This window comes from Hyperolius riggenbachi, chromosome 1, assembly GCF_040937935.1.
Source record: "Hyperolius riggenbachi isolate aHypRig1 chromosome 1, aHypRig1.pri, whole genome shotgun sequence".
Classification (NCBI taxonomy): domain Eukaryota; kingdom Metazoa; phylum Chordata; class Amphibia; order Anura; family Hyperoliidae; genus Hyperolius; species Hyperolius riggenbachi.
In genome coordinates this window covers 447,083,456-447,099,197 of record NC_090646.1, presented here as the reverse complement: position 1 = coordinate 447,099,197, position 15,742 = coordinate 447,083,456, and the positions used below count along the sequence as shown (strand labels likewise).

Sequence of the window (15,742 nt, the reverse complement as noted above, 5' to 3'; positions counted from 1 at the left end):
ACAACAGCAATGTGTCACAATGCATTTTTCTCACATAATGCAGTTTGTGTGTATAAAAGCCCAATTATATTTGATATCTTTTACATTCACTTAAAAACGGGCAACAAGGTGTCATGATATCATGAGTTGGTAGTGTGGAATATGAGGGGGCTAATAAACTGATGACACACTGAGTGACAAGCACCTATTCTGAGACATTGGAACTGGCCTAATCTTTGACATTACTGATGAAAATAAGGTTAACGATTGTCTACTAAAGCAAAGTCCCCGTTAACCGGAACTCAGGCAATCAGAAGTCTCAACTAACCGGCATGCCATGAGGGGATAGAGGGAACTGTATTTTGGGGGTTTTGCAGGTATTAAAATACTTACCGAGCCTCCAGCGCCATCTTCTAAACTTTCTGTAGTTCCTTTTCGGCACCCGTACACGGCTACCAGTGTGTCAAGTGACCCAACACCGGTCAAGTGACACACCGGGAGCTGTGCACGGAGGATGGCAGAAAGCCGACGGGAGCAACAGGAATGTTAGAGGACATCGCTGGAGGCTCGGTAAGTATTTATTGCTGGGGGGGGGGGGGGGGGGGGTTGGGGCTTTTAGGCCGGCTGCTCATGCATGTACCTGGCATCAGGCTGCCGGTGCCAGATACCAGGGACTTTGCTGTATTCAGATTTCCTGAACATCTTGAAAGATATATTCCATAGAAAACATGGATTCAGCATTTTCACTCTCTGGTTCATGCATGCTATGATATTATGAACTGTATACCTTGCTTCAAATTGGTCTGGAGGAGATTCTGAAATCACTCGCCCCAAAGCATCCAGAACAGGGGGCGGTCTCTAAAACAAAACACAAAATGGGCAAAAGTCACAAAATAGATATTAGTACCTTCTTTCTAGATTTATCAGTAATTAATTGACTACCAAAGCCACTTTAAAATGATCTAAAGTAAACCTGGCCAGTATAAACTGAGAATATAATGATAAAGTACTTAATCAAAGGTTACCTTCAGAAGACAAAAAAATATGACAAATTTATTTTTGCTTTAAAGATGCTCAAGAGTTCATCTCTCTGTTCCACTTTGATTTATTACATTTGCTTTAAACTCTGCAAAAAATATACAGTAGTCTTCCTACATATGCTCAGTTTCTATTACCAGAAGATGGCTCAAATTTCCTTGGCAATAACCTGCAATATTCTTTGATAGGTACGTATACAGCCTGTATTCTTGCAGTTTAAAAAAAGGCAGAAGCCCCACCCACAGAGCTTGCAATACATTTCTTACTCACCCTCAGGTCACATGACCAAACATGGTTTTTGCTGCAATTTTTTTTTTTTAACACAGTTGGAGATTTTATTTTTAATTTTGTATGAAACATAGCACATTCTATGATACTTACAAAGAGCTTCTCCTGATACAGTTCCACAAGTTTCTGCAAGACCTCTGTGGCTTGATTGCGATATTCTGCAACTGCGTGTGACAAGGCCTCAGCTCCAGCCTGTCTCACTGCTTCTTCATGATGAATAACATCTTTAATGAGCAGGGAACAGAGATCTGGCTGCAGTTCTAGATCAAGCGATTCCCAAAATCTAGGATAATAGACACAAATAATGTAGTAAAGGAAAAAACAAAGGAACAAACCCAATAATATACTGTACATAAGGTGCAAAAAAATAAACATTTAAAAATATGTGGCTATTTACAGGGAACTAGGATTTTATGTGACTAAAGTACTTTTGTCTGATATGGAAAGAGATTTAAGCCTAACACCTGGGCAAAGGCAGAATTTAAACTATGAAATAGACATCTACTGATGTCCAGAGGGATAATTTTTTGTATTCATTTTATTAACATTTCGTTGAGGTCTCCACTTTTATCTTATCCAAATCTTCACAACTGTGGCATCAGTAATGAATGGCTGCTGAATTTATTACAATGACGCCGGATTACACTGATATGGTGGAAGTTATCTGGAGAGCAGTGATTAGCCCCATTCCCAATCTGAAGAAATTGCGAGGGCTGCCTTTTGGTTCCACAAACATTCTTCCTTAGGACTTAGCATCATCTGAATTAATAACAATTGCCCAAATCGTCATTGGTATACAACTGCTTTATTACAACTAAAATGTGTATTAGAATACATGAACCTCTCCGAGATAGGTTTCTGGACAAAGACTTTACAAATCCACACAATAGCATTCCTTGTGAATGACTTCCTATGGAGTTTACATTCTTAACCTCCCTGGCGGTAAGCCTGACCTCAGGTCGGGCTACGCACGCAGGAGGATTTCTCAGGCCCTGCTTGGCCGATTTGCATAATTTTTTTCCTGTACACGCAGCTAGCACTTTGCTAGCTGCGTGTACTTCCCGATCACCGCCGCTCCGCGCCGATTCGCCGCTATCCGCTGCGCCGTGGCGCCCCCCCCCCCTCCAGACCCCTTGCACAGCCTGGCCTATCAGCGCCAGGCAGCGCTGAGGGGTGGATCGGGACTCCTCACGACGTCGATGATAACCGTCGCCATGGCGACCAGGGAAGCCCGGCAGGAAATCCCATTGTCAACGGGATTTCCTGCTTCTGCTGATCGCTGGAGGCAATCAAAGTAGGTAGTGGGATGCCGCTGCTCAGCGGCTATCATGTAGCTAGCGCTAGGCTAGGTACATGACTTAAAAAAAAAATAAAAATAAAATAGTGCTGCGCTGCCCCCTGGCAGTTCTAATTGACCGCCAGGAAGGTGATTCCAGTACACAATTAAAGGAACACTATGGATTAACATGTATTTTTCCCAATTGAGATAGGTATTGTTTGGGAAGTGCTGATCAGTACTGGTTTATACACTTGAATGCTTATCTCGGTTTACTGTTTAAAGTCCTTTCAGACTTTACTGAAGGCAAATCTGACAGACCAGTGAACCATGAGGGGAGGGGGGATTCTCTCACACTAAATCTGTTAAAGAGACTCTGTAACAAAATTTTCAGCCTTATTTCTTCTATCCTATAAGTTCCTATACCTGTTTTAATGTGGTCCGTCTTACTGCAGCCTTTCCTAGTTGCACAGTGGCTGTATTGTCTTTGTTATCTAATCTAATCTTCTTTCCTTTGTCAGCTTTGTCGGTTCAGGCAAGAATGTGCTGCTCTGCTGTGATAGGTAGAAGTTATACACACCCTCTCCAGGCTCTGTATGAGTCACAGACTGAGCTTCTCTCAGCCTATCACATGCTGGTTAGCAGCCATGTTTTTTGTTTGTAAACACTGCCTAAAACTGGCAATTACAAGCCAGGATTGCAGCAGGGAGTGGCAGAAACAGCAAAGAGGGGCCCAGGAGAACATAATAAATAAAATGGTATGGTTTTTTATTGTAAGAATTTCAGAGTACAGATTCTCTTTAAAGTGTAACTGTCATGCATAAAGTTAAAAATCAATTCTTTATTGTTATCTGGTAAACAAGTAATAAGGTGCTAACCCGGCAATCCAAACGTTAAAAATCACTCTTACTTTTCTTCTCTATAAAACATCATTCCCCAGTTTCCCTGGCTCTCATTTGGTACTTCTGCCACACAAAGGAAGGTGCAGGGCATGCTGGGTTTTCTTTTTCTTCTTCTTTACTTCCCTCAGACATAGCTAATGAAGCCTAATTTGCTGAAGTCTCTTTCCCTCCCGGTTTCCCCTCCCATATCTCTGTTCCACTCGGATTGCCCAATATTTCTCATGCTAAGACAATGCACTTTCTACTGCAGAGCTGTGTGGGAGTGTCTGAAGACTGGGAGGAGGGTGGGCAATGATACACAGACAGAGTAGGGGCTCAAACCCACTAGCAGCCTTTTCTAAGGATTTGAAAAAGCTACTGCTAATGCAATGCTACGGGGGAATTTTATAAAATCACATTGCTCAAGTGGGATCACACCCATAGCATTACATTAGCAAGAGCTTTTCAAATTACAAAGCGCTCAGAAAGGCGGTCCTATTGGGTTCCAGGCCTAAGGGAGGAAATTATGTCAGGATTGGCTTCAAGATAGACACAGTCAAAATGGAAAATCCTAAGAAGGATGTTCAGGTTTTTTTTACTATAGTAAAACATTTTTACAAAAATCAAAGTGTGGAAAGTGCAATACAAATATGTTATGTAAGTAGAGCAAGTATTTATCTACTTATATATGTGTTTTTTTCTGAGATAGTATGGCTGACAGCTCCTCTTTAACCCTGTCTATGAGAAAGCTCTCACTGGCAGCTGCACGTCTCTGAATGAGCTGTCTGCAGAGAGCAGAGGAAATGTATCTTATGTGCAACATAAACATTTGTAATTTTGTGTGAAACCTGACACCAGAGGCTTTTCATATATAGTAATTCTGCAGTCTGACGTAAAAAAAAAAAAAAAAAAAAAAAAAAAGTGTAATATTTAAACAGGGATTCACCTTTACAAATAAATGAAACATTCCAAAATCCACACATGTGAGTTAAAGCTTTTGCCTCTGATATTTAACATGAAAAAGTATGAAAAGCTTTACACAGCTACTTAGACATTATTTGTACATTGTCATTTTAGAACACTTGGTTTGAAAATGTTCATTTAAGACAATAGGTTGACTTTGACGAGGAGTTTGATGTTTACATGCTGACATGAAATTCCTTCTGGTTTCCAGATTATCAGTGTTGAGATGCGAATTAGCCTTATATGCAAATTTGCAGTTGCATGAAAAGGTAGCAAATCAAATGTGCTAGCTGCTTATCATTTAGCACAGTGGCCATGTCAGTTGATTGGTGGCTGGTTGGTTTTTTCAGCAGTCAGTGTGTTTGAATTACTGACCACCGCTTTCACTTTTATGTCAGCAGGTAGTAGTACATTATGTAATCACTTCACTCAACACTACTCGCTACCCCCAAAATCTAATCCATAAATTAGGCAACTCTAACTGACTTTTGAATAAAGCCATATACAGATGCAATTTTTTTCCCCCTCGGTTGAGACAATCATTTATGATCTCCCCAAGTAAAGACATCCCACAATGCCTTTTAGCTTGTTATTTCTTAATACTGTATTCATCTTCATTTGGGTCGCAGCAGCTCTGGCAGTATGTACATTGTGAAGAATTTACGGAGACAGACACACAATGAATTAATTATCATAAAATAGTGGAACTACATCCTTTTAACTAAAGTTAGTTACAGTCTGAAGAGAAATAGATCTGCGACAGAAGTACTTAGAAGTCATGTAAGACAAGACCCTGAATATGACTTCCCACAAATCTCATGTGATCAGATACTTCCATAAGAGCCAGGAGACTGAAACGTGACCTCTCTTTGCAACTGAAGACCTAATTAATGTGCCAGAGGCACGACAAAACACTCCTCTTAGCCATGTTTAGAGTATTGAGCAGCTTATAATGAAGCAGAAACCCCACAGGGCTAACCAAGAGGCAAGATAGTAAATTTTCTTCTCATCTAGTTGGAGTTATTATGACATACCCCAGTGCTCTGAATGAAAACAACACAGAACAAAGGATTTACAGAGATGGATAGGACAAGCTAACCCAACAGTACAACAAGAATATAATATTCATCTTGATAGGGTACTAAGGAGGACATAAACGTTTTCAGACCATTTCCTTTTGTTGACGTTTTTGTAAACCAACCACCTAGTGAAATTGGATCCCTCCTACCACCAGCCACGTAATGAAATAGGATTCCTCCTATCACCAGCCACATAATGAAATAGGATCTGTCCTACCTCCAGCCACGTAACGAAACAGAATTCCTCTTACTGCCCATTATTTCAATAGGTGTAGTTCTTCCATTGAGAATAAGGATTATTTCTTATTTATAAAACAATACACAAAATACACATAATCCTGCAGAGTTTCCTCCAAAATACACTTAATGTGGCAGCATTTCCTCCAAAATACACACAATGCTATAGCATTTCCTCCAAAAAGTGCACAGTGCTGCAGCGTTTCCTCCAAAATGCACATATCTTGGCAGTGTTTCCCCAAAATACACATAACGTGGCAGCCTATCCCCCGAAATGCACCTAACCTGGCAGTGCTTCCTTCAAAATACACAATGTGTAAAATAAACTACTCACCAGGCAGGAGACTCCTCCTCTCTCGGCGTCCAACGCTGATCCCCGATCTTTGTTGCCACAGGTGCAGCTGCAAATCTCCTGTGCTGACAGGCAGAGCAGGGCTACAGGAAAATGGCCACTGGAGCCCAGCACTGGAGACACAAATAACCTTGGGATTTGGATGCCATTTTCCCGTAGTGCCCCTGCTAGAATATACTCCCGCAGCCTGGAACAGGTGAGCTGCGGCCGGTGAACTGGTGTGGTATCCGTTGGATGCAACAAGCTAGTTTACCTACTGGAGGGACACACAATCACGCCCTGCATTGGCGGGATGGATGAAACCACCCAGCGGGCCATAGTTTGCCTACCCCTGATCTAGGAAGTGGTAGGAATGTAGTATACAATAGGAAGGAGTATTACAGAGGACATTCACACTAAAAGAAGCTACAAGATCATAGACATCAACGTATCACACTTCCTTATTCTGCCAACCTGGGACAACTTCACTTCGAACATCGAATCATGTGCTAAGAAGTTCCTGTTTTTTTATTCCCATAAACTCAATCACATCTTACTGACTGTCTCTGAGCATCTTCCTTGCTGGTCTGTAATTGATTTTCTAGCCTGACAGAATGGCCAGGCTCTAACTATATTCTAGAAAGCTGGAAAAATAGGATTACAGAAATGCAATGCCAAAATGTAATAAACAAATACAGCAGCCCAGAGGAAAATTATTTTATTGGGTGTTCTATGTTCAACAAGTGGCAGTACTTTGTAATTCATCCAGTACAAGCATTGGTTCTGGACTGGCTTCATAGAATTGGCCCCCTACTATCAGCACAAATAAAAATTCCATCATGTTTCTTTAGTGCTACATTTTGCTAATTTGCGTCACAAAAATAAAGATGTGTGCTTCCTTTGTTTGGAAGATAACAGCAATGATTTTGTCCAGATGATGCGGTCTCCCAGCCCAGTACAACAGTCTATGGACTTAAAACCGGTATGGTTGGGGAGTGCTGTGTTTGTGCTCATTTGTCAGCACTGCTTTACCAACCTCAAATTCCCACTCACTGCTTTCTTTGTGTATGCATTACTGAAGTATCCTTCCTCGCACAAGTACACAAGTCTGCACTATGAATCAGGTGGAACAGAATGGAAAGAAAAGGGAGAGAAGGTGCATCTCCTTTGCTGTTAACATGCCCTTTGTTTTCAGGCAGGCACTCTTGAAGGTCAGTGGTAACAGCTGTATCATGGGCAATGCCACTACTAGAGATAAGCAAGAACGCTCTCAGGAAATGTGAGAATGTTCTGCAGAGTGTGGGTGGCAAGAGAAGAATATGTGGGGTTAACTCACCTGCATTCCAATGCGGTCTGTAGACTGAGGGCCGTTTCCACTATCACGAATTTGCATGCGGTGCCCGCATGCGAATTCGCATAGCCAGTGTAAGTGGATGGGACTGTTTCCACTTGTGCGTTTTCCTGCACGTTTTTCTGTGCAGAAAAATCTGCAGGGTAGGGCCCTCAGAATTCGCCTGCGTGTGGAATGCAGGCGAATCGCACGCAATGTATTTAATAGGGAAATCGCATGCGTTTTCCCCATGCGTTTTTTGCCGCGATTTCGCATAGGTACCCATGTTAATTCACACAGGCAGTGAAATGGTTAAAATCGCATCACCCTTACCTATGCGAAATCGCAGCAAAAACGCAAGCGGAATCGCACCCGCATGCGATTTTCCTGCGGTGATTCGCCGGCGATTCCGCAACGCTATAGTGGAAACAGGCCCTTACACTTCTGCATTCAGAGATGGAACTATATACCGTATATTTGATGCAGGAGAAGAAGCTTAAAAGTGCTTATCTCTAAAACTGCTTATTTCTATTACAACAGCTGGGACGGCACTTGGCATATAGAACTGCACATTTGTAAATAATATAGGCACGCTTACAAATATCAGAAGAGAAAATATCATCTCACCTTTCAGCTTGTGCTTTTATTTCAGCTTCCACATCAAATTTTACTACCCACAGTCTGTGCAGCAAGGCCAGTCCATTCTTTTCATCTGTGTCTGGAGTCGGCAACACCATCTGCAGTTCCATTAATCCCTAATAAAGGAATACTTGTAAGTATGACAGGCCATTGTCCACAAGGAACATTCATCTCGCGGGTCGGGACTATGAAAGTGCAATTTACAGAACGAAGGCAAATGTGATTGCTATGGCTTACCCGCAAAGCAGAATCTCGCACATTTGAGCACGAAGACTGCAAACCTTGGAGTAAAACATCAATTTCTTCCTGTTCTGCATATGTGCATCCTTCTCCTCCTCCACTGCTTGTGCATAGTGATGTGAGTGCATTGGAAGCCAAAATCTGCAGGAAAACAGCTTATTACTAAACGAGGGAACAAATACTTTATTGGATATGTACTGAATACAAAATAAAACTTAATAGATATTCCATTCTTAGACTCAACTGCCTGTGGCAGATACAGAGATGGGGCTTCTGTGCAGCCTATTTCTAAACACTATTAAAGCAGATCTGAGATGAAAGACTACCTGTAACAAGTAACTTGTCTATATATCCTATCTAAAGTTTAGATAGTTTACACGGCAAATCTAGCTGCAAACAGCTTCAATAGAATATGATTATTTCTTCCTGTGATACAATGACAGCAGCCATGTTTGTAAACATTACACACAGGCAAGCTTCTCTGCATCTTCAGCACTCAGCCTGTGAAAAAAAAAAAACTAACCCTCCTCCTCTGAAATCTCTGGGTAGTAATACCTCCCCCTCCTCCTGCCCAGACTGAGCTCCCATGAGCCCTTGCTACAGTGCCAAGGCTCTCTGAAAAGCTGTGGGCGAGGCTCGTTTAGTTTAGAGGGAATTAGAGTATTAAAATAAAAAAGTATTTGACTTGAGGAATGCCCTATAAACAATAGGAAAGGAACACAATTATGCAATGAGTAACAGTTCATCTCGGATCCACTTTAACGTGAACCCGAGGTGAGAGTTATACGGATGCTGCCATTACTGGGCAAGCTGAAAATGATTTAACTATTGTAGCAAAGAAAACCTTACAGACTCCAAACAGTGTCTGCACTTTGACTTTATTGATGATGGTTTGGTGGCAGTTCTTGATTTGGCAGGTTACACCTGACTCCTGAGGCATTGCGTACCCTTCCTAATTCTCTTAACTGGACTGAAAGAAGGAAATGTTGGAAGCTTTTCCTAAAATGGACACTATAGAACATAACTTCCGCTCATGAAAAGAGTAGTAAAAAATATATCATAACTGACATCAAACTGATTGGAATGTCTAAAAAGGCATCCTTTCAATGAGAAAGTAAAAACACTTATTACACAGTGAAGAAAATCGACTAACTGACGACGTGATTATGTAAAGAAGATGCCGATTACCCACACACGCACCTGCAATCTTGGAGAGGCAGTGCCTATCACCTTTGTTAGCAAGAGCAGCATATCTGTCCGAGGCAGTAACTCTGGACCATTCTAAGAATAAAAAGTGCAATATAAGATTAGACTGTTCTGACACTGAATTTCAGACATTTTTAACCCTTAAAATGCCAGCCACATTTGCCAGCTATGTTTGAATTGTGTTTGTTAAATGTCTTCCGAAATCTACATGTACCACATTAGTCAGTAGGAAGGTCATTGAGGTGCAAATAAATTTGAGATGACTGAGAAATATGATAAATTATTATAATACAGAATTATACAAATTATTATGAAGATCTACTGTAAAATGCACAAATATCTTGGAGCAGAACCCTTTCATTTCTCCATTTTCAAGCTGCATAGATTGAAAGTAATATTTGCATAAGTCTGCGTCAACTTAGAATTATTTGCATATTTCAAGTCAAGTAGAAAGTTGTTACTGAGCCAAAAATTTGTAGTAAATGCCTTTAGATGTCCATGGCACAGGAATATGGGGGCACAAAAACTCATATAGACATCTGTGGCTGGCGGAAGTCGTTTTGTATTAAAACGCCTTTAGACATCCATGGCGTATGGATGCCTACAGACATCTGGGGCACTCTAATGGTTATAAGCTTGCAATATACTAACCTCATCAATAAGCTGAGTTGGTGCCTTGGAGCTCCTTAGCTGGGAGTGAACAGTGATTATCTGCAATGTTTGCACAAGGAGTTCTTCAGTGTCTTCACTGTTATTGCAGGTTTCTAATAACACCATTTTTAGAAGAGGGAAGATGAATGAAAATGCTGGTGCAGGTAATGGCGAAACTCCTGTATTAAAGAAAACAAAATAAAAATACAGAAACCTCTTCAGCAGTCAGTTTATTTAGAAGCGTGCAAGTGTTCCAGGCCAATTTATTTTAGCACATTTTTATTTCTTATTTGTTACATTTCCTTGCTAAAAATTAGCATTGTTGTAATGTGTATTTATGGCCACTTGTCACTAGGGGGCAGTGTGAGACTATAGCAGAGGACTTCTGCTTTCAGTTTCTATAGCCTCTGCTAAAGTATTACAAGAATTTACAGCAGGAGTACAAATGAGATCTCAAATGAGTTTGCATATTAAGCCTCCTGGGCTTCAGTATTATTTTTGATAGTAGTGTAGCTAGGAATGCAGAGTTTCACTGGTGCATGCTGATCTGCAGGAGCAGTCATAACATCCTGGTGACTGTCGGGGAAGATGCGGGTCATTTGGGTGCTCCTCCTGATCCACATCAAACAATGCTCCTTCCCTTCTGTTTGCTGGACTGGCTCCACAGTGGCAGCGTGGCTTTACCCAGTGGCTACATAGGCCTCGATTCATAAAGTATTACCGCATTCGGTAATGCAGAAAACAGCTGACTTTACCAAGCATTTAGGAAAATGTCAATTCATAAAGGCTGTTACTGCATGAAAACCTGAAATTACCGAGCAGTGAGGTAAATTACTGACTTGTGTGGTAAATACCTCAACACATGTCAGTAAATGACAGCAAATGTGAATTCATGAAAACTAGAACAAGCGTTCAATACCCACGGTAATTACCAACACCTTTGGTGTGGTCTTAACCTCCCTGGCGGTTTATTAAAATCCGCCAGGGGGCAGCAAATACGTTTTTTTTTCTTTTTCTTTTTTCTTTTTCATGTAGCGAGACGATGTCTCGCTACATGATAGCCGCTGCCGAGCGGCATCCCCCCAGCCCCTCCGATCGCCTTCGGCGATCAGAGATCAAGAGATCCCGTTCAAAGAACAGGATCTCTTGGAGGGCTTACCCCGTCGCCATGGCGAAGGGGCGGGATGACGTCATCGACGTCGTGACGTCAAAGGGGAATCCGATCCACCCCACGGCGCTGCCTGGCACTGATTGGCCAGGCAGCGCACGGGGTCTGGGGGGGGGGGGGCTTACCGCCAGGGAGGTTAACTATGCGAAGTCTGTGCGAGTCTGTACTGGAGCCATGACTCGCAGAAGCAGAGGCAGATGTGACTAACAGGAGCAGGGAGCCAATAGAATCAGCCCCTGTTCTCCTGCAAGTCTGAATGTCGTAATCTGATAGGACCTGCAGCCTTCGCCTGCGGGACAAGCCTTTCAGCCCCCCAGGCAGCAGCAGAGCAATATCGGAACAAGCCAGGCATCCCCTGAATACCTTAGGCAGTGTGTGTTTTAACCTCTTGGGTACCTGTTAGAAGCTAGTGGGGAAAAGCACCCAAGCAGGACATGTGTAAAGTTTCTTGGAAGTTCTTCTAAGCTGTGGCAATTAAATAGAATATTAAGAAAGACTAATAGGCATATTCAGAACACATTCCGAGCAAACAGAGGCAGTATAACAAAACATGTACATCTGAAGGGATGTCGGTATGCCTTGTAATTTCCTCACTGTACGGAACAGTTTGTAACAAGCTGTTACCGCAAAGCTTTTCATGAATGGGCTTCGGTAATTTACCGCACCTGTTAAAATTTTCATGAATTAGCACACAAAAGTCTAAAATACCGAATGCGGTATTTTCCCAACCTGATTTATTTACCGCACATCCTTCTACGAATTGACCCCATAGTGTACTGGTTAAGGACACCGCCTTTGACATGGGAGACCAGGGTTTGAATCCTGGCTAGGGTCAGTACCTATTCAGTAAGGTGTTCAAGGCAAGACTCCCTAACACTGCAGGTGGCCTCTTGAGTGCGTCCTTAGTGGCTCTTGAGCACTTTGAGTCCGACAGGAGAAAGGCACTATACAAATGTTTAGATTATTATTACCCCACCCAGCCTCTTCAAACTTGATAATGCATTCTCATAAACTGGACATCAGGTGGGAAGAGGCAGGATCAGGGGAACTTCCACTGTCAATTTGTAGCAGACTCGGAAGTACCAATGGTTAATGACAAGGTAATAATTCTGATTGGTCCGGTTACAAACTGCATACATTTGCACTGCAGACATTAGGAGAGGAGCTTTGCGTAACATGTGATGCACAACTGCAAATTCCCTAGCAGAAGCAAAAGCAACCCCTATCTCCATGGTAGCAAACTCAAGCGGCTTCCATCACAGTAACAAAGGTCACTCCAATTTCATTGCAAAAGATATAGGTGACCCCCCCACCCCACCCCAGGATAATGACAAAAGCCAGTCCAATCTCACTGTAAAAGACACCGGTGATACCCACCACCTCAGGATTGAAAAAGGCCAGTCCCATCTAACTGTAAAAGACACATGTTGTACCCACCACCCCAACAGCGACAAAGGCCACTCCCATCTCATTGTAATAGACCCAGGTGATATGCACCACCCCAGCATTAACAAAAGGCCACTCCCATCTCACTGTAAAAGACACAGTGGTGTTATAATTTAAGTAGGCCTCAGTTACTTGGCCTGAGTTTTATGTAAAAGGCTTGTCCACAGTGTATGCCTTTAAAATAGACAGAGGCATCTCAGGGTCTGCGTGTAGCAGAAGATACACGCAGATACTGAGAACATGTTCCTAAGAGAAGGCCATCGGTTTACTCTGACCTCCACTTACAGGACAGGAACAGTAAACATTGGCCATATTTACTAAACATTCACATTCCCGCATCTGGGTCAAGTGCCTCATCGATTATTAATCGAGTAGGTGTGTATGATGACACCACAAGTGAGTCCACCAATAGACTTATTTAGGGGGTGGCGAAGATGATGTCATATTTAACTCTTTCCTAGCCGGTATTAAAGCTGGAGCGAGCAATGGAGAACGCACTTCTGCTTCTTCCTTCCTCACTAGCTCGCAAGGCCGACTGGGACCTAAGCATGTTCGTCCTTTCTGTAATCTGATATAATGTATGTTGTACATATGTAGTTTAGTGTAACGTAGTTAGGAAGAAGGTACCTGATTGACTTCAAGAGGGAGTCTAATCATGAGCTTATAACGCAACATGAAGATTGGCATGGCTAGGATATGATGAATGTATCTATCTGTATTCCTGTGACTTGAATAAATGACGGAAACATTGAAAGAAGCCTGAGCAAGTCTATATCCTGTTTGCTGTGTGGAGAGTCAAGTGATCTCACAGTCTGTGAGACGATGGTGTCGAAGCAAGGTGATAAGAACAGTTTATAACAGTGGTGCCTGAAATCCTTCCCTGCCTAACTATACAGGCAGACGGGGCCGGGGCCGACGGAAAATGGTTTCAAGATATTCCACAGCAAAACAAGCGGAATAGACGGACACGGACTGTAAAGCTTATCACGCTGAGACTGAGAAGCTGGTGTGAGTAGTGTGTGGGAGCCAAGCACACAGCTGCAATTCGAGAGAACCACCGGCGACACTCGTGGATGTTAAACTTAGACTGACAGTGCACATCAGTCCTTGCCAAACCGGGTCACAGGTGTCTGGAAGCTCCGAGGCCGGCTGGCAGCTGCCGCTGGAGATGATCCGCTGAGCCAGTGTGGGTACACAGAGCTGACGCTCAGTAGTTCCAGAGATCCACTCAGTGTCGTGGAAAGTTGCCAAAAGCTGGTCGAATTCGCAGGCTTACAAAGTCTTCTGCTCAGGCAAGTATGTTTTACGTTGTTGTGTTGCATTATCTGTGTTGTATTTGGGTATTATAACAAGGAGAGGTTAATGTGTACGTTCTGTGTTAATTGCAGCATGGTGGCTGCGGGCTTCTCATCTCTCCCATGCATGGTGGGAGGGGGGAGTCTGGTTTATGTGCTTGGTTTTTTTTTTTCTTCAGTTTCAAGCTTCCTGTGTTGTATATTTACGGAGTGGTTATCTCTGCATTTGTCTCAAGCATGTTTGTGCTGGAAAGCAGTTTTTTTCCTCTCTTCTCTTCTCTCCATGTCTCTACAGAGGCTGGGAAGAATGTCCAGATAGAGCAGGGGGGGGGGTCCCCCGCGGCAGAGGGAAACCAGCAGGGTTAGTGGTGGACAGGGGAGAGAGGTAGCAGAGTAGACAGGAGAGAAGTAAGTTTTTCTTCGGTGAGCTGGCGTTTTTTCCCGAGCCCGATCAGGGTGTTTTTTTTTCCCTCTCTGTCCATAATGGAAAGCGTAGAGAGATAAGTAGGCTTATCTCGTCCCAGTCAGAGCTGCTTCAAAGGCTTTAAATGTCGGTATCTGTTATGTTGTTTAGCCAGCTCGTCTGTTGTTCGTCTCAGTAATAGCGCTGTAATAGTTCTGAGTTATGGCTGAGATAAGCTGCAGATGAGTTGTGGAGAGAGGGGATAGAGGGAGAGAGATTCCTACGTCTCTGGGGATCCGTATGTCTGATTGCAGTTCGGATTACAGCTGAGACGTGAAGGAATGCTGAGGCTGATTTTTGTGCACTGTGGATGGAGGCTGTGTGTGACTAGGCATAAAAAAAAAAAACATGTATGTTATATTTGATTGTGTTCTCTCCTAGGTCTATAGGAACGAGAGGCTGCTATGGGAGCAGCCATCTCAGCTGGCAATCCAGGACTCAAAATGGCGGCAGTGGAGAGAGCCCGCCCCCGTGAGTCATGGCCCCCACACGTCATGGCAGGGGGGAGGAGGGGCTGGGGGATCCACGTCACGTCAGGCTGTGCTCGCGGCTCCGGGCAGAGCAGCTGGAAGGGAGGGGGGGAGAGATACAGAGACATGCTACTGTGTGTCTCGGGTTTCAACGTATTTCCCCAGAGTTTTTCCCAGAGTCCATGGACAGGAATGCCAGAATAGGAAGTGTTTCCCAGCTCGGTGCAGGGACACACGGAGCAGTACAGATCGGAAATGGGTCTGTACTGTGTTGCTTATGGGATTATTCCTGTAAGTGAGGCACCTTAATGGGTGGTGCAGCATGAGTTCCCAATAGAAGGAAAGGGGGACAGCGCATCAAAGGGGGTGCCGGAGTTGGAAAAAAGGGAATTGACCAATTCGGGTTTCCGTCGCCGCTTCTGCAGAGCGGTAACGTTTTTTTTCCGGTTTTGTCGTGAATAAGGCCAGAGCTGGACTGATAGGTCTATGCTGGGCTGGAGCTGTTTTGTGTGCGTTTTTTTCGTCCACTGATTGGTCAAATATGTTTTTTCCAGCTCCTATCAATTGTAGCACAAAGAACAAGGACTGACAACAGTTCATGGGGCAATTATACAGATGATAGAATTGCCGTTTACAGAGTGACAGTGTATCAGTACGCTGTTTGCCATGTGACTACCTTCCATGTGGGCATTCAGGGATCTGCATACAGGCATGTGACGCTGGTATGCTTAGCCCTGCACCCTGTGTAGTTTAAGTGCAAAG

At 43.3% G+C, this 15,742-nt stretch overlaps 1 protein-coding gene across 1 annotated transcript in view; it reads right to left on the bottom strand.

The window, feature by feature from the left end:
* Window positions 1-15,742, bottom strand: part of GCN1 (GCN1 activator of EIF2AK4) — a 111,336-nt gene that overhangs the window by 40,070 nt on the left and 55,524 nt on the right. Inside the window, exons 26-31 of the mRNA XM_068238718.1 lie at window positions 10,139-10,317; window positions 9,482-9,562; window positions 8,279-8,422; window positions 8,030-8,157; window positions 1,399-1,588; window positions 767-837 (exon numbers count right to left, since the gene is read on the bottom strand). Coding sequence (XP_068094819.1) covers window positions 767-837; window positions 1,399-1,588; window positions 8,030-8,157; window positions 8,279-8,422; window positions 9,482-9,562; window positions 10,139-10,317 — 793 coding nt within the window. The remainder of the gene's footprint in view (window positions 1-766; window positions 838-1,398; window positions 1,589-8,029; window positions 8,158-8,278; window positions 8,423-9,481; window positions 9,563-10,138; window positions 10,318-15,742) is intronic.